Genomic DNA, 22702 nt, shown 5'->3' with positions numbered 1-22702 from the left:
TGTGTGGGCGTAACGTGTGTGTTTACAATGGAGTTGGGCAAAAGTTACGTCGGCGCGCGCCACTGACACCCCCTCACGTGATAAAAGTGTTGGCACGCCAACACGGGCTGCGTGCAACAAAAGGTAAGTTTCTGGAAAAGCGGCATTGTTTTAAAAGTAGCTGCACTCCTGTCAAGCTAATGAAAAAGTTTTTGTAGCTGCACCGCAAACACTGCTAATTAGTTAGCTTCATGTCACATTGTCACGTGTTAAATGCAGTATACTGAAGGTTGAATGCCTGGAAAACCATAGAACTACAACATGCAGGGGAGAAAAACTATGTAGACACAAACTCAAGCAATCAACTTACTATAATTTGAAGATAGCATACTGTGAATTTAAATTAATTAAATTTACAATCCATGCAAGCCATACTCCGTGGTTTGGCTTACTTCTTATTGGCTGGAGTACATCAAGACTTAAATATGCACTTAAGTTTTGTTCAAATTTAATCCCTGACATATTTGGTTTCTGGGCCAGGTGAGCAGTTAATTAAACGCAGGATATAAAACCTACAGGCCTGCTTGAGACCCCTGTAGAAGTGAGTAATGAGTTGAACGTTGTTGAAGTTGTACAACCTTAGCACCTGACTTTGTTGTTTATGGGCGGTGCCAACTCCCAATCAGAACAGTGCAGGCTTTTTTGGGATTAGATGTAAGAAAAGAAACTACTTAAAATGGTCTATTTCCACTCAGTGTGAGGACCAGTGCTGCAGTATGCAGGATTACAAGTGGCTCAATAGTCTTTAAATGAAAATACAAACATAGACACAGGTATTATATGTCTCATTTAATGGATAACGTGTTGTAAATTGCCTCTATTGAAGTATGTACTACCTGGAAGCTGTCCTACTCATCCTCACTTGGTTCTGACTCTACTAAGTTTTTATTTGTGTATGAAACGGCATCTAGATCCACCTGAAGTCACATGCATCCATTGAGAGGGAGGAGGTGATGTGCACCACTGGATTGTTGCTGTACACGTAAGATCACATGCAGACAAATGCTGAAGATTGCGCCCTTGGTTTCCTTATTGTTTTGTGTTTGCATTCATATTTTTTGTCAGAAATGTAGCATATTGTCACTTAAACGACCTTGGCTAAGAGGGAGATTACTTTTTAGGCTGCATCTGCTGGTTGTTGGCTTGTTTGTTTGTTTGTTTGTTAGCTGGAATACAAACTTGATGGACAGGTGGGCTTCGGGATGAACTCATTAAATGTTGGTGCCAGAAAACAATTTATCTAAACAAAATGAAAGAAAATGCTATATTTATCAGTTACCAGTTGGTGCACTTTGGCTGGATAAGGATCTAGCTGGCTATAATATCTCCTTGCACAGGGGAACAATAATAGAATTGTTGTGCTGTAGGCTAACGCATATTGCTTGATTCATGCAACACAGATGGATACAGAACGGTTTTGATGTATCTGACGGTTACACAGATAGGTCCACAAAATTATTAGGTTTAATATAGTCATTTCTTTCGCTTTAGGCAAGCATTTAATTTGTACATTTGTACAAGTTAGTTTTTTGTATGCAGTGTAATATGCACCCTTCCTGAACTCCTTCAGTTTTTGCTTTCATAAATAAATAGAAATCCTCTCCTTCACTTAGCACAGTTTGCCCTTTTATTGTCGCAGCCTGTATCTTATGTGTTTATTATAGTTTTCCCACTAGCGGTAGCATAACTCGGAGATCTCCATAGCCAGCTCCAGGCATTCGCTTGCATCTTGACAGGAGCTGAACAGACCACAGTCCCAGTCCATGCACGTGTCATCCTCCTTGTTGGACGCGGACTCCATGGTGGAGATGACGTGTTTGTAGCTGGGGCAGCAGCGATTGGCAACTCGCTCACAGGAGCCGGGAAGCATGAGGATCAGATCATAGAACCGGCAGAAGAGGCATTTCAGGACAATCCCTGCACAGTCGACTGTGGGAAATAAACATGGGCACATAGACAGAAAACAAATATCAGCAACAATAGCCCATTTGTTGCTGTATTTAAAGCTTCTACCCTTCACATTTTGCAAAGGTTGATGTGTAATGAGGGATTATGCATGTTCAAACCACACCATGGGAATTTGTCTTCTAAGACACAGATCACCTTTGTTACTATAAGAGCCACTTGTGTCTGTCTTCACTTATGTCTTATTATTTTAAAAGCCTCCTCTCCTTCCTTTTAAACATGCATAATTTAAGAAATTCTCCCCTGCTCCCTGACAAGGAGACAAGCAAGAAAGCTGTTTGGAGACATAATCAATTACCAGAGGCTCTCCTGCACACTTTGTCAGGAGCATTTCCAAGTGGCATTGTGGTTGCTAGGTGCCTTCGCAGCAGCCTTTGCCAAATGGTGCCCCCATGGGTGCTATGAAGCATGAGATCATCAAATGAGCACATTGACCATGAGGACCTGTAGTTGCTAAAGGCATGTTGTCGGTAAGCGTCCTTAAACTGTTGACCGGTTCATAATGTGCAGGAATATATGTCCCTATAGAATAATGCAATGAGTAGAAACTTGATTCTCGATACATTTAAAACATGTATAACACACGTAACATCTCCTGAATTGTGTAGGCCATGTATTTCCTGGTTCATAGCCTCGGTTACTTGCCTTCACTCCAGATACATATTTTTTTACACCCCTGTGGCACATATCAGATAGAAATGTAGAAATAAATCAGATATTTTGCCTCTGAGACTTTCATTCCATCAAATGCAGGATTCATTTACTTTGTCTGCATGTGAATGGTGTAAAAAATCTATAGAACAACCATTTTCCATGAGCAGAAACGGAAAACAAAGGATTCATGTTAATGGACCAATGCAGAATTTGTACGCCTGTTAAGTTTGTCAGCGAAGGAGTCGGTACAGACTAAACTACGGTGGATGTCATGATCCAAATCCACTTTTCCAGAGAGCTCGATCGTCATGGGAGAGCAAGGCTTTAGTGCAGTCGCCCTAATCCTCCTCCTCTGCTTTAAAATATGATTAAGCGGTTGTGAACCTCTAAGGAATTCTCATAAGATACCTTGTAGAATTGTGTCATTTGCATCCATTGCAGACGTTAAAACCCACATTTTGTGCCGAAGCAGAGGAAACAAATGACCAAAAAATCTGAATTTGGCATCAAGACCAGTACACTGCATCCAGAAAGGACAAGCTCAAGCTTTCCATTAGGGAAAATGAAGCACTGGAGGAATACGGGATTGAGTGCAGCTAATCAGCTCCTTGTTAAAATGGATCTTATTGGACTCTTGCTCTTGCTGTGCATCTTGTTTTTGTCAATAGCAGACAGACTCCACCATTAGAAAGGACAGAGAATGTGCTGTGGAAGATGAACCGTTCAAAGATGTTCACCGTAGCTCCAAAGAAAATGTAGAATTTTGAAGTACAGTTAAAATTTAAGTAGACTGAAACATCTGGAGGCATGATTTTAGATACAGTTGTATTATTTATTACCTAATCAGTGTTGAGTTTTAATTAGTTATTTTGTCATATCCAGTATATAAAGTACATGAATTGCATATGAACATAAATGTAATCACTTATTTTGCTACTTTGGAGGCCATTTTTTTCATTAGATTTTCCCTTTTTTGCTGTAGTTTCAGTCTCTAAATTATTCACACTTTTTCATAATTGATTATATGAACTGTATTTAAGCACTCACGCAGCATGGGGGGGCAGAAAGCCTGCAATTTGTCTTTTTTTTTTAAATTCTGTCTGGTCTGATATTATTCCGTATATGAATCATCAGTTCAGCCACATAGAAGCTGTGTTTGAATGAATACTGTCACTAATAAATGTTTCAATTTTGTCAGGTAACAGCGCATAGGGGCTCCTACTGAAGTGTGTGTGCGCCACTGACCTGTGTTACTCTCCTGAGAGGAGGACAGAGACTCTGTGGAGGAGGTGGACGATGCTGAGGACGAAGACCTTCTAAGGAACATTTTCAGGGAGAAGAGAGGGGAAGTGGAGCTGTCGCACTGTCCAGGCCGCTGAGCCTCTCCGTCTCTGCTGGACTCCACCGGCTCAGTTTGCCTCCACTCGCTGACCTGAGCCTCACTTTGGATCCTTTCTGTCCAAGAGAAGAGATCGTATTCAATCACAGAGGGAGGAAGACTCTGCCAGGTGGGGAAATCACATAACAACAACAACGTATCATTTACATGCTCATTTACATACATAAACACCGACAACCGATAAGGAGAGAACATCACAACACGTATTAGGCAAGAAGGCAAATAATTCTGTCTCCAAAATGCATGTTCAAACACGGGGTTCTTTCCAAATTACTTTTGTAAACCACAAACTTGCTGTGGAGACAAAGGCACAAGTCGGGCATTTGATATTAGTTAACTGAAAAGCTGCGGCTAATGCTGGAGCTTCTGCCTGGTTTTGTCACAGTGTCGTGATTTCTTCCGTGGCATGTCAGTTCCATGTCAGACCTCTGCCTGTTTCTGGCAGTAACTCTCCCTCATAATCCTTTCATGATGGGAAAACACGATTAGCCGGTGTTTGCATTTGATGAGATCTAATCCAATATTGCGATGTTTTATGTTGGGCTGCAGTACTTGCTCAGTACCCCCTTTGTATTTGTGTAATTTGACTATTAATTATGTCCTTGATGGGAATCCATAAATCAAAATATCAGGTCTCTGAAGCACTTCTGGTTTACCATCAACTACCACAAGGGGAATTGCCGCCTCAGTTAGGACTCTCTCTTCATGTCAGTGAATCAACCTGTTCCACAATCTTACTTCTGAATTAAATACAGAAACATAACTTAAAAAGACAATACCTAAAATGGCCTATTTTCACTCTGTGCACAGTGGTGCTGCTGCAAAAGAAAGTGTACTTGAATCGGTGCCCTTTAAACATGGACAAAGCTTTTAGAATCCCCTCTGAATGAAATAATTTGCATGTTTTCTCTTCTGCGTCTGGACTTCTTACATTCTTTCTACTGTTTGCATATTTTCAGTGGAGAGCAGCTGTTTTGTTTACATTTGTATCACAGATTGTACCTTTTTAAAATTCTTACTTGTCATTTTAAGATGTGCGCTCTTGATAACAATCATAGATTTCATTTTGTGCCTATTTCCATCCCGGCATCCATTTCCTATTCCTCCTTATCTTGTGCAGAGTAATGGAGCCCATTCCAGAGGTACTGTTTACCCTTGACAGGTCACCAGTCTATCACAGGGTTGACATAGAGATTGATACACTTACAACTTAGAACTTGCAACTTAACATAAAATGTACATTTACCTACTGTGGAAGGAAACTCATGCAAACACAGAAACATTCGGCAAACACAACATAAACCCAAGCTGGATTCAAACTCGGATCATTTTGTTGTGAGAAAACAATGCTAACCACTAAGCCTTCCATCCTTGCCATCAATCAATCTTCCACAATTGATCTTTGTCAGGGTAACACCTGTAAAGCAACATTTAAAGGTTACTTCAAAGGACGCAAGCTCAGACGGAGCCACCACACCTTTACAGTGGGAGTGGAACTGGAGTGCATTACTGTCTTGAAGTGACAATTTAAGAGACAAATTGTATCTGTGATGAACGGCAAAACAGACATTTTGGCACAACCGATTCCAAATACTGCACGTGAAAGTGATTAGAAAGCAGAAAAACGCCTAATGCGACGGCACAGACAAGGCGGATACTCACAGAAATTATCAATATAGGAGATTATTCAGTGAGAGGAAACTATCGATTGCTGAATGGTTCTTTGCATTTTGACAAAAACAAAGATCCATTATCCCCTGGTCTCATAAAAGACAGAAACAGAAATGCAGAACCAACAGAAACAGATCAGTACAGTTAGTAGAAGTTCACGATGACGGCCAATAAACGGCACACAGGCATCCAAAGGCTCTGAAACTCACATTATTCAGTTAATTTCTGTACAAATAGTCAAATCTGTTGGTTTGTTAGCATCTCATTTAAATATACAGTATATTAACAAGTTGATATTGTGGCTACACACTGCTTAAATTTTTACCACCTAGTTCAGATGAATTATTTGCCAAAGCTTTCTCTCTATTAACATTCAATGTCTAATGACTTATTCACACTCTGGACAAATTTGAGAATAAAGCGTATTTGTCTTGCCTAAGAGAGATGCAAATAAAACGACAGTGCTCAGGGCTGTATTGGCTATTTTTTATTGAGTTGTTTTCGATGCATTTAAATTAACATTGTTCACAACAGCTTCCATGTGTAACATTTGGTTAAACTTCCTTTCATTCCTGCTTTTAGAAGGATCTTTGCTTTTGATTAATTTGTCTTAATTCTGTGATGGAATGAAAACAGAAGGAGGCAGGGTGAGAAATGCCCAATGAGTTCAAATTAACTTCAAAATTTAGGAAATGTCCTTGTATATTGGAGGAAAGAAGCAGTGAGATGCTCATTGTGTTAACTAATGAATTAAGAAAGAAGTGGAGTCGGTCCATGCCCATGACCATTAGCTCATAAAGAAATAAGGCCTGCAGGCATGTTATGCATTTTTCAGGTTTTGTTCCAATGTTTCACCGAGCCTGGTGCGCTCATTACGCACCACACTTATTCTGAGGATCGGGAATAATTTAACTTCACTTTTCATCTCAGAATCTAAACGCTTCACTTTTGCAGCACACCGAACGATTGAACAGGAATGATCTTCAACAATATCTGGCACAAAATAAGATCAATACCAGGAGCAGTGGATTAAAACACCGTTAATAATGTCTGTCTTGTTGTCAAGTACGCCGCTAACTACTGTGCATCATCATAATAGAGATTTACACAAACACAAGCCACAGAACCAAGCCCAATTTAGAATCCTTACCTTCTCTGACCCACACAGGGCTCTCCTCTGCAGCGTTTCCTCTTCCTTTCCTTTCTGCATTAGCTCCAGTCATTTCATCTGCCATCTGCTCCATTGCATCACAAATAAAAAATGCACTTAGTGTGACAAAACTGATTATCTCAAGCACAAAACATTAGGCTACACACAACCCAGGCCGGCGTAAATTAATGTCGAACACACTTTTACCACAGCTTAGCGTCTTCATGCGCTCCTCTGGGCTCAGGATTATATTCACATGCAGCAGGCTGCTACACATTTGCCCTGTCAGGAGGCAACTGTTTACCCCGGAAAAGCAGAAAGCATCCAGGAGAAATTATCCTTTACATTGCAAAGGGTCCATTTGGCCTCCTGCCTATAAACTGAGCCTCTCCAATGTTCCAGTGACGTTGGCAAAAATACTGTAGATCCACTCCTATCAAAACATCACTGAGATGAAGTCAGCAACATTTTATTAGTAACTGTTATTTGTCCTTACCAGCCTGTCATGCTTGCTGATAATGGAGCCAAATTGCTGACTAGCTCATATAAATAAAGGAATTAGTAGTGCTCTAACAAAAACACATGCACTATATAAGGAAAACATATAAATAAGACAGAAAAACTACAAATACACCTTTGAGCAATTGTAATATGATAGTTATGGTACATGCTGAGCATTAATACACACTTCAGTCACTTGAAGGCTGTGGCTGTGCTGAACATATGCACGAGGCTTTGTGTGCCGGTTTGTTTGTCGGGGTGAAACACATGGTGAAACATGGAGGCTGAGCTGCATTCAAATTCCTCCCAATACAAGCCAACCAATTTACTCTAATTAGGCTCAACACTAGAGTTGCATTTTAATAGACGCCCCGCTGTGTTTGCATATGTTTAGAGAACAAGAGCCATGCTAATTGAAAAATTAAGATGTGAGAGTATTTGTCTACTGAGCTCCCATTATGCTGCACTCACTGTAAATATAACTCCTGAGGAGAACTTCCAGAGGGCTCTTTCTCTCTCTCCCTTAATCCACTCATTTTTGTTGTGATGCTGTCATTCATTCTTGTCGTCTTCTTAATGTTTCCAGTGATGTCGACACCCACAAATAACGAAACCCTCATTGTTGCAGCAGGTTTTCTTTCACTAGTCGTCACACTCATACTGTGAGTGAGGGGCAGCAGTTTTCTTGAGTAATTTTGCTCCCATGGAAATGTGTTCCCTGTGAAATGAGCAATGTGGCCCCGTGTCTGCAGGAAAGTCACACTGGCTGACACTCCACCCCATTACAGCTTTCATTAATGTGGACCGAGGTGACAGCTTGAGATCAAGTTCAGGTACAGATCACACTGCATCTAGGTGACAGCTTCCTGACCTCCCTCACTGCACTCACTGTCCACTCCTTTATTTACAGTTGTAAACAGGTACTCAGCCAAACCCTCAGACTCGGCCTGTGTTTGTGTTCTGCCTCTGGCTCAGGATGGATGATGTTACTTGAGCTTATCACTCTTCTTCCTCCTTTAAGTCAGGCAAACCCTGTCCCAGAATAATTCTTAGAGTTTCAGCCTGATTAGTTGCCATTTGATGTGATGTGCAGTTTAGGAGGTCTGAGAAGCCTAACTTACCAAATGTAGCAGCTGGGTGAAAACAAGATGTCAGGAGAAAAATTAGGCATTTGCAGCAGAGTCGCAGGTCCTGATTGAGAATAATGTGGCCCTCACAGAACAGCGTTGCCACAAGGCCAAAACAGCTGCAGACAGATGGAAGCTCTGCAGATGAGGAGACGAGAAAGACGAGCAGCTTATGGAGAAGTGGAGAAGAAATCACAAAGGCAGTAGACCCCCATCAACAGTCTCTTTGTTACCAGTCTCTCGTCCAGCAGCATTCTATTTTTCAGCCACTGGTACAGCAGCTTGACTCCAACGGGATACTCATGCTCCTCTGTGTCTTTTGCATGTGTAAACTGATGTATGGTTGCCTGTTTGAAATTAAATTTAGATTTTTTGAGGAGGCTTGTACGTCGTTTTGTCCTTTTTTTGCACAGTGGTAAATTTGCTGCAACATTTCAATAGTTGAGCCATGTAAACGTCGCCCAGAAACAATTTTTTCCTTTAAGTGTGCCTGTTTCAGATCACCTTGGAAGGGCCACTTAATATTTCCTTCATGCGTGTGTGTGGTCTTGGCAGGTGTGGAACTAAATGAAAACTGATTTGTGTGTGTGTGTGTGTGTGTGTGTGTGTGTGTGTGTGTGTGTGTGTGTGTGTGTGTGTGTGTGTGTGTGTGTGTGTGTGTGTGTGTGTGTGTGTGTGTGTGTGTGAGATTTCAGTTAAATGTCTTAGTTAGTTGAGCATATTGTTAGTGCAGAGGTGTGCCCTTTAATGAGCTCCATGGAGAATAAGTGTCATAGTTGGCTGTGGTGATAAGAGCAGACTTCCATGTCACCTTGGGTCTGGCTGAGACAAAGGGAAGGTGACACTTGATGTTATATTCATCGTCTCTTTTTTTACAAGTGTTGGGCAGGTTTGGATGATAGGCAGATGTCATTGTCGCCGGCAAGACAAAGGGTGCAAATCTGTGTCAATCATGAAGGCTTGAAATGGTTCCTTTATATCTCTCTGCCACAATAATGTTTGAAGAATTATCACACAATAATAAACATAAATAATATTTTTAGGATATAGAAACAAAGAAACAAAGAAATAATCAAAACAGGATGTGGTTCTGTGTATTTGAAGTGAGAAACAATAGTTTTATTTATCTAGTTTCCATGCTAAATTATACATCTTGATGGTCTATCATGGGTTAAATGTCAGCGATAAGTCCTCAGATCAGTGTGTTACTTTTGAGAAAATAGACAAAAACATTGAAAAATGCTACAATGTTAAGGAAATGTCTGCAGCAGAATTATTTAACAATTAAACCAATTGAAGCAAGTCAAAACATAACCTCCTCTGCAGATATTGTCATTTTGTAGACTTTATGCAAACACTGGTTCGTTTTGTTATCTTTCCTGTAGACACCAGAACAAATAAGGCCCCTGCAGGGACACTTTCTTCCAATTTTACTATTTCTACACAGGATTAGTGTTATATTCCTGTTTGAAATGAATTGAAGTGAATTGACATACACTTGAAAAAGTGTGAAATCAGAGAATCTTTTTCTGTGTGTGTGTGTGTGTGTGTGTGTGTGTGTGTGTGTGTGTGTGTATGAGAGAGAGAGATACTGTTGGACCCATTTGGAGAGATGTTTCAGAGCGTATACATCTCTACAAAAGTTATTCATGGTCTTCATTAGCCACTACTGAGGTTGTGCTTGTTCTGATCCACTTACAGCAGCGTTCCTTATTGTAGAGCTCACCGGTGTGCTCTGGGGACTGTTTCTGCTCAACCCATTAAGAACACAATGATTCATTCTCATGTAATTCTGCTTTAATTGAACATGTCTGTTATATTCAGTTTTTTTCACTACCTTTAAGGACACCTGCCTTCCTTTATGACAGCCAAGTGGGGGGAGAAACTCCAGCTGGCTGTCAATGAGAGAAGAAATCAGTTTCTAAATTAAGACTGTAGATAAATGACCTTACAAAGCAAAGGAAATCAAAGAAGTATGGGAACGGGGTAAATTGGATTCTTTGGCTTCTAACTGTATATGACTTAAACCAACTGGGGATTCTCAGCACAGTTGAGGAAGTGTGAGTTTCCTAAGGCAACGCTCCCACCTGGGACCTCCTGATGATCCATGGGGTCTTCGAGAAAAGCCTTGAAGTTATTCAACCCACTAAAAGGCTAAATAGATTTTTTTTTCTATTAACATTTAGGCTGTGTTGCTCTGGTTTTAAAGGTTCTATACTGGTTTCAGGCAATCTATTTCATTTTACTCAGTCAATATTCTTTATTTAATTTGCACTGCAGATAGCTTTGTGATGACGATCAAACAATGGCAAATAAAGGAATTTCTTGTCAAAACTTTAAATATTCACATTATAAGATGAGGCCGCCTTCTTTGAAATGTAGGTTAACTTACGTATTATATCTTCAGTTTCTTGGTTGCTCTTAAAGGCACAGTTGGCCAACCAAATGCAAAACATTGAATGAGTATACTAAATGCTGCAAAACTATTTTAGAGAGGCACTAATTAGAACAAATACCTCCTCCAAGGCTGAACAAGCCTCCATGAGATTTCTCCTGTCCCAATAAGATATATTTTTATTGCTCCAACTCTTAAATAATCCACCTCCTGCCCTAGAGATTTTATAGGTAATTTATCACTTTACACGTCATAAGGAATGGTAGTTTTAAAAATATCGTCTGGGTTCAGACCAAATTGCACCTATTAATGGGGTATATCTACCATGAGATAAATATACCAGTTGGATGTCATTGAGATTGTGTTTTACCTTAAAGGTATGGGACAAACATGGTAGAAATCCAGGATTCTGATCAGCAAAAAATTTATCTCATGGGTGGAGGCAAAAAGAAAAAGCAGAAAAGTTTCATGTAAATTGCTGGAGCCAAAGCATGCTGGCTTACACATTCAAAACCTTACTTTCATGCTACTGATGTTAATCTCACAATACCTGTCCACATATTAAAAGACTGTATAGATGCATAAAACCTCTACATTTATACAGCCTTTAAACACATAACGAGACAAAAAACCTTTACACAGGCATCATGAGAAATACCCATTATTACGGACCAATTTGCTCCTGCACATAATCAATGTTGGCACTGACTCAAGCTATGTTCCACAGGCTCAATGCTTGAATTGATCATTGACGCGTTCTCACCAATAAGCAGTTTGAAATGACTAATTGGGTGGGGCTAAGAGTAGCCCAGGCTTTTGCTATTAGCGTAATGATGATATGACATCAGACATTTTCCGTAAAGCATTGTCTTGTTGTTATTGGGCAAGACGAATTATGATTGGGTTTAGTCAGTGCACATTATGAGATGCTCCTTAAGTAGTGTTCATAAAGAAAAGCTCCATGCTGTGTCAGAGTGATAATAAGGGTGGTGATTCATATATACTTTAGGAGTCAAAGGGAGCACTGTGTCAGACCTGTATTTTCTTTTATTTGTCCTTGCTGTTAGGGATCGTGCTTCCTTTGTGCCTACATACATCAAATGGGCTTAACCAGACTGGGAATGCTGGAGTCATTGATATGCCAGCTCTGTTTTTTATCCCTCTCATTACTGTCATTACTAAAGACTGGGATACATCTCATTACAAGGGTAATCGGGACAAACATAGAACCTGTGCGCCCTCCCTTTTTTAAAAAGTTGGAAATCTTTCAAATGTTCAAAGTAGAGGACTGCTGCTTTGGCTCCACAACAGCTGTTAATATTTCATGATAATATAAATTCATTTTATCTTTTTGCCTTTGCGTTACTTTTGATGATAGACCCACTTTTGTCTCATGAAAACTCAATCTGCACCTGTGCGGCGGGAATCTCACACAAGTTCATTCCTAGCTGCCGTGAGTGTGACGTGCATGTACAAAAGACACCAGACTCGCACACACACACACACGCATGCGTTTATGTAGAGTTGTCTCTAACTTTCTGATGTAATTTATTTTTAGCCAGTCCTCTTTTTTTCTTCTTCCTATCGTTACAGCTCCATGAAGTCTTTTCCATCTACAACTTAGTTCCACAGCCAAATATTGACTTTGGGATCTGATTATTAAGCAATTTCCACAAAACTTCAAATTACTACGTGAACAATTATTTTAAAGACGTTACAAGACCCAGTAGACCCCCAAGGTCTTGAAACTGATTATGCAAAAAGATAATTGCTATGAAGATTTAAAAAGAATTAAATTGGTTTGACAAACCTATAAGTTGTTAAGTACTGCTCAGTGGAAAAGAATACATTTGCTGACAAGGCCACGAGGATCCAGAGCAGGATTCTCCCCGCGTGCTCAGGTGGGCGGGAGGTATCGCTCTCTTTATTATCGCAGCTAATGGTGTTCCAGATCTGTCCTCAATTATGCAGGATGAGATGAACTATTAATTAATAATTCTTCTGATAGATAAATTGTGCCACGTTCAGCAGATGTGCCGTTCCTAGAGATGAAAAGAAACCGATTCGGGCTATTGACCAACACTGTCCTCCTCCTCTATCTGCCATTATAGATGTGTTGGGCTTTATCTCTGCTTGACACGTTGTTATGGTCCCTGTCCTCTGGCCTGCTTTAACTGCTGACGTCCCATCTTCAGCCGTGCACGTTTGCCTGATTTACTGTGTGCGAAGCCGATGTTGCATAATTTCTATTTTAAAAAGGATATCAATTGTACTCTTCCTCACAGAGCGGAGGTTATTTTCTTTACCTCAAAGGTTAAACGTACACTGCCTGAAAAATGACACCTCTTCAAAGCACTTTTGAGCATAGGGCGAATTGTATAATTTTCCCATAAGCTGGGAACATTTAAGTGTAGAAAGGAGGAATTATATGGCTGTGAATGGCTTCCTTAATAGTGATATCACTTCCTAGAACAAAAGAAGGCGGCTCCAGCAATGAGCTGGGAGTGCGGACGGCTGCTCGATTGGCCATTTCCCCCGGCTTCCATTAAGGTCATGCACCGCGCCACCATGCCGGAGAGTGCATGAGTGACAACACAGCCAAGACGAATGGAGCACTCTCCCACAAACCTCGTTAAGACTGAAATCGCAGAAAAAAATAATAGTTATTAAATTAATTGCAGTCATAATCTCATAAAATATGTGTCAAAAAATTATATGCGGTTCGATTAACACATAACATGGGTGTCAAATCTGTAATAAAACCCTGATCAATAAAACAATAACCATGTTGTTAAAAGCAGTCATTGAAAGGTGTTGCTGGCAGTGGGCTCCAGGGGTGAGCAACCCTTTTAATATAAACGGATTTCATCTTTCCACTGTGTCACCTAAATCACCTCAATGTTTGTGTATACAATTAAAATAAGATAATAAATTGCAGCAATGGATGGATTACGAACGCTCTGGCTGACCCCATACATCAGGCTTTGTCAGCGGCCTAGAAAATGCATGTCTAACAATCTGTTGATTACAATGCGGTGTGAGCAGAGGCCCCGCAGAGGGAGGATGATGACTGTTGCAGGATACATTATTTTAACATATTGTTATGTTTAAATCGATAAGTTCTAAACGAGCGCTAACGACTGCTATTAATTAAACTTTGGGGAATCTTTATTAGAAAAGTTAGCACTTGTGCGGTTGATTTAATGAATGGTTTATTATTTCATTTTGTTGGCCCTGACCATTATGTCCAAACGACTGGTCTTTTATCTTGAAAAGAAATGAGGCAAGCCATAGTTTATTTGCAGTGCGGAGACGGCGATAACGCGTCTGTTGAAGGGTATATTTGTTTTAAAGCCTCGGAGGAGTAACCGTGACCAGCTCTTGATACAACGTGCCAGCCTCTAAACCATACTGGAATAATTTTCCAGCCCCCTTCCATGCTATTTGGCCCTTGAGATATTATTATTTTTTATCAGTGTGTTTATATGAAATCATTTGAGTGAGGATGTCAATTTAGAAATGAAATTGTCTGTGCGAGGGAATCGTTCAGATTGGAAATTAATGGTCTTGCAATTAAAACTTGGGAGTATTTGGTAACAATTATGATAATGACTCTAGCTGGAGGTGTGAATTTTGCGCAGAGGAGGGTGGCTGTTAATAATGTGAGCGGTGTTGGAACACTCCTCCGCTCCTCCGCTCCTCTTGTTTTAAAAAATGGTCAGTACTTTTCTCCCATTTCCTACAAAGCTTAATAGAGCAGTGCCGCTGAAAAATATGTGGGCTTCCCCTTGCTAGAATGTGTGTTATTCCATTGCCGAGCGCAGATAAACTGGCTTTTGTGATACTGCTGCAGCAAGCTCTTTGCTCTCAAGCTGCCATTGACGGAACGTGTCCTACATTGTGCTGTGGTAATAGAGTGGTTTATCAGCTTGTGTTGTGAGTAGCTATAGGCTAAGTATGGTCGAGAGTCACAATTACCAACAGACACAACATGCTGTTTGTCTGCTCATGATTAATGCGCTGGATCAATGTGGGCCGCTTTTTTTCCACAGAGAAGCCGGGTGATGGAAGATTCCTGTGAGATTTTTTTTTCTCTCCCCCCCTTCTGTTTTCCTTTTTTCACGCACTGCTATCAGCCAAATTGGATGATCAGTGGGGGAATTCTGCCACTCTCTGGGGTTTTCACTGTGGTTTGTAGATTTTGCCTTCAGGTTTGAAATTCACTCAAAGCGGAGAAGTCCTTTATCCAGAGACTGGCTTTTTTTTCTTTTTCAATTGAGCATTAAGTGGGGGTCCAGATGGGGAACCAGCTGCCTTTTGTAAGCCAGGGAACAATGTTTACTCTGCTACTTGCGATCGCGTGTCAGCATGCATACCACAAATACCTTTGGAAAGAATCTTAAGGTACTTTAGGCTCACTCAGTATGTTTATATGCACTTTAAAAGCTTTGATAATCAGATTGAAGTCCACATAAATCGACATTGCTGTACTTAGAGACTTTACCAGAGACAAAACATTTGAACTTGCATGAAAACCGCCTAAGCTAAATTATAGCCATTACACAATGTGGTCAACCTCAGCAAAGCTTAATAGAGGAAGAACAACAATGGCATCAGTCCTAAGAATCAATGCAAAGTCATAGAAACTTAAAAAAGGATAACATATTTCCTGTACAAAATGGGTTCTGTGCCAGCAAATGTATGATTATATATTTTCTTAGTTGGAGGCACATTTTAACGGAATTCTATTAATTCCATCCATGTATACACGTGGAGCTGTACACACCTTACTGATTGAAATGAAGTAAGCATGTAAACATACTGATTGTTCTTGTATGGATGTAAAATGATTGAACACCCAGAGAAAAGATGGGGAGATTCGAAGGAAACTTTGGGGAAAAAATAAAGTTTTGACAGATTTCCTTTCATAGATGCCGATCGCTTCACATTGGGAACACTTAATGTCACTTTCAGCAGACGGTCCAAGTGCAGCTGGATCGCTTACACAGATTCAGACCATTAAAAGTGATGAGTACATTTCATCTCCAATTTCAGTAACTTCCAAACAAAAGCTGGTCATCCAATGTTTGCCTCTCTCGCCGGGCAAATGGCAGCATGTGGTTTAAGTGCAAAAACCGGCATCGCATACCAGAGGTTACTTAGCAAGATCTTCTGGATAGGGCTGCCACACAGTATTTAGCTCTAACCCTTTCATGCTTCAAACAAATTCTAATCTAATATGCTTTTTTGGAAAAGGCCCAGATAACGGCATACAAGTTACCAGATGGACCAAACTTTTACCATTAAGCCCTGAAAGCGGAGCTGAGAATGGGACGAGAATTACCCATCTACTCCTGAGCAGATTCAGTGGTCAATAATTGAATGAGAGAATCCCATTGTCCAATTACCCGCATTATCTGTGGACACTCCTCTCATTAAAAGACTAGAGAGGAAGGAGAATAATTAAAAAGATTTGCAGCATGGCATTTAATGATCACACTGCGTTTGCCTGATATACTCTCCAGGACCGGTGAGATCATGTGGGATTGAATGCAGAGGAGCAGCCCCCGCCACTCCCCCCCCCTCTGATCCACATATCACCCACCCGTATGCATGTCGCCCCTGCAGCGCCAACTGGCTCCACTGCGACAGCCAAGTGGGCTTTAGCCACAGAATCAGCCCGGCCCGCAGGGAGGAGCTGCGAGGCGCCGCGGCCCCCGGGGGGTCCTCCACGCTTCACAGGCTCTGTGTCCCATTTGTAAATTCTCAAATTCGCCCTTCTTATGTAAATACTCTGTGAATATTAAAAACAGTGTGGAACATTAAACACCTCAAAGTGCCAAAGTGCAGTGTAAACACTTGTAGTAGAGTGCTAAATTGCTGTTTGGCTGGCTGTGCTGTTGGCAGTCAGGACATATACCTATGGTAGGAATGCCCTCGTCAGGTAGATATTCTTTGCACCATTAAGCGTGTGAGTGCTCCAAGAAATACCACCCCGCCCCCCACAGCCGCCGCCGCCACCTACGTGGCGAAGTTTTAATTAGCACCATCTCAATGAATAACACCAGTGTAATTTCGTGGAGATCTTTCGCCGTGGGGGCCTGCTTGGTTCGAGATGTTTTTTACCTCATTCTCAAAGAGCACATCACACAGTCAACGCGCTTACATGTTGTGTCAAGTTTTACTGTAAACATACTTGATGTGTTGCTCGGGAAATGGCAAAGCTGAATGGTTTCATATTTTAATAGAATCTGACCACTTATGTGTGCATAAACCCCGATGATGCAACAGCTGACCATATTTAGGCATATCTCCTCATTAAGGCCACTTTAAGAGTTTTTGATAGTGGTGTTATGTATCGCTGCACTCACTTGATATTTGGTGTTTGTGAACTCCTTAATTGCTGTAAATATTGGTTCATGTGCTTTCTGTGTTCTGAGACGGCAGCGTTTGATCATGTCGAAGTAACGTTTGATGGTGCCAGAGCCAACAGACAGACCAAACACACGCATATCAGCGAGCTACAAACAGCATCAGAGCCAGAGCTCCACTCATCAGATGATTTGTAGAATCCAGCGTCGGCTTTTCCAAATGATGATTTCATCTCTGGATGTTGCTCACCGGTGTAATGTTGTCAAGGTGGCTTTTCACTTCAGTAAGTTCAGTTTCAGCGTCCATCTGAGTAGACTTTTAGTGTTTTCTGATTAATGGGTGTCACAGTACATAAAGTAACTTCTAACCCCTCAGAGAGCACATACATCCACCAAGGCCCAGTAGTCCCCATTTCCCCTTTTTTTTCCTAGTCTTTTCCCATCATTTCATTGAAATCAGATGTGTGAAAAGACTTCTAAAAAGAATTCTGCTGAGTAGGCATCATCTTATCTTAAGGACACATTGCTGTTTGTGAACAGGTGTTTCTTTAAAGTGACTGTTAATGTGATGCCTTAATTGAATCTGTTGATAGCTCATCACATGAATGTATGCACACATATTTGTCTTTGAGATCGGTCTTAGACTTCAACAAATACGCCCAATTTGCAGAGTTAATTTAAATCCCAAAAATTGGAGTAGAATGTGAGTGTTCCAAAAAGTTGTTTAAATGTTTTCCATACTTTGGATTACTTTGGGATTCATTTTGAAATGTCTCAAGCACCATTAATATTGTAGGAAAGGCTGAAGAATTGCCAATGTAAACGCTATCCTACGCGTTCTCTAAATATTTCAACAGTTATGTATGTAAATCATGTAAAGAAAATCTAATATGTTTGCTTTACATAAAGCTCACTGTAGCCAGCAAAGGAACTATAAGTAGATCAGAGTGAAGGTTTACCACAAAATAGAGGCTAAATGAGCAAATATTGCAGTTATCCATGAGGCAGATGAGAAGTGTTATTAGAGATATATTGTTTTTCCTCAGATCTCTCCTGTGCAGCCTGGAGATGAAACGCTGCGTAAAACGTGCCATAAGAATGTCAGAGGGAATTCATCATACTTATCCTTGATCTGTGACGACGCTCCGATCCAGGTCACCCGTAAAAAGAGGAACTATATAGATGAAACGGTCCAAATACCTGACAATCTCGTCAAAGAAATCTTATCCCTCATCAGCGTGACAGTAGATATCGATCAGCGGCGTTCATAAGGATCACGAGGATAAGCGGGTATAGAGAATGAAGCAGCAATGTGACAGATTGAATCACAAATTAATACGGAGCGTTGTGGTGACTTCTGCCACCTGTCTGATGATTTGTTAAAAGGTGGCATACTGTGGGTTTGCTCGTGAATGTGTGAAAGCAAAGCTGAAGCCGTGTTCGTGGTTAACCTCCGTCGTCTGCGCTTAGCTTTTTTCAAATTCTAGGTTCAACTTCCTCAAACTGACACTAAATAAATATTTGTCAGGAGATGGAAATCGTCTCTATTTTATTTTCCAGTCGTTTCATTTGATACTTTAAACTCTCTGGTAATTTGTGAAGGAGGGGGAAAAAAAGTTGTCAGATGTTCAGGATGTTTAACTGGCTGTGCCCTTCCTCACCCGCCTATGCTGCTTATAATGGCAGCAAAACACAGAATTCAGAGGTCAAGCACTTCCTATAGGGGGTAGCGGTCTGGCGTATTTGCCAGTTGCACTTAGATTTACAGCCAGCCGTTGTGGAAAAACTCCGAGCTGACCTCGTGCTTTGCTCTGTCTGCAGGACTCCTAACTTTTCAGAGTTCTGTCTCAAAGTTGAGCAGCTCAGGCCAAGGATTTTCCTTAACCTCTTTTGAGAAATGGACCGCGGGGTGAATTCATAAAAGAGCAGTCTGTTGGACAATTTGTCTTTTGACAGGAGGGAACATTGGAAGCCACCAGAGGGTGGTCAGCGGTGAGTGGCACAGGCGTGCCTGGGGCGGTACCTGCAGGCCATTCTTCCTCATGATTTGTCCTGGATGCAGAGTGGAGGGAGCAGCAGCGTGGGCCGCCATCTGGCCCCAGCCGGGGAATTGGGTGGTTGAAGTGCGGGCGGCGGGTGTGCGCTCAGTGTCAGTATGGCTCCATCAGGGCTGTTTGCGAACAGATGTTCTGTGGTGTGTACGCTCCAGCACGGCTCAGGAGGGAAGACGTGTCTATCAGTGGCTGGAGGCTTTCAGGGGACTTGCAGACTCTGACCTTGAGGCTGCCGCATGTCAATCCCTGTCTCCTAAAGCCCTGCGAGACCTCCATCTACTGCCCCATTTGGATATCAAATAGACAGAATATTGTACAAACACAAAACATTTCATTTCACATATGCATCCATTAAAGCGGATGCTCAGAAAAAAAGCAGTACACGATTACATTCCTGGTGAATATTCATCAGGTTTGATTAAAGTTCATCTATAGATTACAAGCCTCATTCCTCAATCCAACAGCAGTCAGGGATTTTAGCAGGAGATCAGTTTCCCTGTGGCTCAGTGTGCATTGTGCTGCCGTGCGAACAGAGGACAGTGTTAAATGCAAGGGCAAGAGTATCCATATCCCCTATCTCCATCATCCGGATCTCAGCAATCAATAAGCGTTTAATAAGTCAATTATATGGCACTAATTTAACAGCCTGCAGGTAGAGCCATCTCCGAGCACTTCCCCATGAAAATACAGGCTGTAGGAAATTTATCTATTGGAAAATGTCAAAGCAGAAAATGGAAGTTTTCAAGTGAAGGATGTAGGAATCGACAACACGCCGACTACACTGTAAGATAGAGAGCTCACAGCAGAGGGTGACAGCTTTTGGGAAAGGGTTAAAGAGATTATTACCAGTATGGAAAGGGTTACAGATTAGAGTTAGAAATTAAAATCACATAGAAGGGAGAAATGGTAGAAATTGTCACCAATCAGCACTGTAGCACTCTTTAATCAAAAGGGAAAGTTGGGTTCTTGATAGTGAAGTGAATATTTTAGCCCTTTAAGTGATTCTTTCATTGACCCATATAAGCTTCAGGACACTGATTTCGAGGAAAATTTGTCAGAACTGGCAGTTTTGTTAGAAGAGGAGAATCAGAAGTCTTAACTTAACTGTGCTTAATATTCCTGTTTGCTATTCTCATATTACTAAAACTCTGCATGACAAATCTGGATATTTGTTGATGTACAAAAAGGCTGATGTTTAATGTATCTGCCTTAATGCGGCAACATTTTGCTGTAGATTTCTTTTATAGCCACTAGAGAAGAAAACAAGAGCCAGAATTTGCCGGTGACCTGCCTTGTAATCTCTGATGTCAATATTTGAATTGTTGAGGGAAGTATTATAGACAAGGCCGGGGCTGGAGCGCAGTTTAGCTCCTCGTCTATAAAAACTAACATCTGTTGAAGCATACATTAAGTTTAAAAATAACTGTACAGAGATCACCGGGTAAAGTACAGTCAACCAGATGTCGTTTTAAAAGTGCCAGATGGAACAATGAAAGCAGGATTGGAAATTAGAAAGCGCTGTGAAAGGTCAGATCAATTAAGAAAGCTGCTTTGGCTGCCATATGACAATTAAGGCGAGTTTAAAGCACTTGAGCAACGAGGCAGGGGAGTGACTGTCGTGGGGAGAACTTCTTGGGGGCATGAAAATGTGCGCGGGACCAGCGGCTTCCTGGACTGAAGTGCATTTACACCAGGTCAAGGTTAATGACCCGCACAGATAAACCTGATAGAACGCCTCACAGCGCTGCTCACGACCTTTGTCCGTCAGTATTAAGGAGCCAATAAATTACAGCCGTGACTTTAACTGACATTGGAATTTACTCTGCTCTAATGAGAGGGGGAGAGAGAGAGAGAGAAAGAGAGAGGGAAGGAAAGAAGGAAATAAAAGAGAGCAGTGAAGAGTGGTTCATCTGGATTAGGTTGATTTTTTTTTCTTCTAAGTTTTTGATCTATTATTCTATTCCATCTCACATTAAACACATTTTTTTATATTTGTTCCCCATTCAAATATGCCCCTGATTTTCATTTCTCTCATAAATTCCTAAATATCAGACCCATTTTTATTAAACTGCATCCCCCAGCCCCCCCCCTGCTCCATCTTTTGTTTTCAGCCATAAAAGCTCACATAACGGCTGTCCCAGATGTCTGCCAGCTCCCTCTGCACCTCTGTGAGTGTGCACGGACCACAAGGGGGCAATATTTGCATTGTTTGTCTGCGTCCTCCCCAGGCACACACTGATTTGCATTTCTACTTTGCATTTTTGCACATTTGGATCAAGTACAGTTTAGGTGCTCATTTACATTGCAACATGCAAACATAATGTTAACAGAAACCATGAAAAGCTGTTTCCTGTAGTGACAACGGCTCACACTGTTGACTAACAGGGCCACGGGGGCTTTATGTACAATTTATAGGCAATGAGACTCAAACGGCTTCTGTTTCTGCTCTTAGGATAAAATCTGTTTTTCCTGCTCGTCTCCCCTAAACCGGGCATTAACAAACTATTGTTGATGGTCAAGTATGCTGTGATAGAAAATGCTGACGGGCAGGAGAACCTTTTTCCTCTCTACACACTCCGAGACCATTTTGGAATTTCTCACACAATTTGCTCAGTTGATTCTTCCAAAGTTCTGCTGTAAGCACTTTTGCAGCAAAGAGAATTATTCATTAAATAACGATAACATAAATGCAGCGGTGACAGAATTTAATGCCCCCCGTAGAGATTACCTTTATTTACTCATAAAAAAAAAGAATAAATGGACCTACTTTTTTACAAATCACATCTTTTGTTAAAATGATTCTTTTGAACTCCTATCATCACCCAGAGAAGGATATATGTTAGGTCTGCTAATATCTCCATTTGCATGTCCTTAAAATATAGTTTTAATTATAGATAAGCCTAACCTGTGATAGCGCCATCTCCAAAGCTATTGCAGATAGATAGAATATGTTGTTACACCAGAATTTAAATGGTTTTCTCTTTTTTATTTAAAGATGTGCGATACAAAGTCACAAAGTACAATCTACATTCTTGCCTGACCTTAAACTTAATGACTCCAGTATAAAAGAAAGCAATCGATTAAATAAATCTGCCATCTCACCCTTTTACAAATGCAGCAGTTTCTCCTGGAATGTCTTAATCTAAATTATGTGTTTATGTCATTTTCGCTCCTATGAAAAACCTCACCTGCTCCCAGTTCCCTGTGTGTACATGCGTGCATTCTGGCTGTTGTGCCTGTTTGGTCCACATTGATTGTTAAGCCACTCTGCTGGAATGTTGGAATTAATTAGATCATTTGTATAATGGACTTAGGCACATAAAGACGCGGCGTGCTCGATGGAGTGGCGGCATCCTGCAGCTGCCATTGTCCTTGA

General features: G+C 41.0%; 1 protein-coding gene across 1 annotated transcript; it reads right to left on the bottom strand.

Annotated features, from left to right (window-relative positions):
- Positions 1-1711: 1711 nt before the first annotated feature.
- Positions 1712-6972, bottom strand: mdfic2 (MyoD family inhibitor domain containing 2). The gene is made up of 3 exons (XM_076141369.1): positions 6879-6972; positions 3904-4113; positions 1712-1968 (listed from the first exon to the last, which is right to left on the bottom strand). The coding sequence occupies exons 1-3, from the start codon at positions 6970-6972 to the stop codon at positions 1712-1714; spliced, it is 561 nt and encodes a 186-aa protein (XP_075997484.1).
- Between the last annotated feature and the right edge of the window lie 15730 nt (positions 6973-22702).

Source organism: Genypterus blacodes, unplaced genomic scaffold, assembly GCF_046128005.1.
Source record: "Genypterus blacodes isolate CSIRO-AG114 ecotype Tasmania unplaced genomic scaffold, CSIRO-AGI_Gbla_v1 ptg000017l_1, whole genome shotgun sequence".
Lineage (NCBI taxonomy): Eukaryota > Metazoa > Chordata > Actinopteri > Ophidiiformes > Ophidiidae > Genypterus > Genypterus blacodes.
The sequence above is the reverse complement of the archived record's forward strand: the minus strand, read 5'-3'. Positions and strand labels throughout refer to the sequence as shown.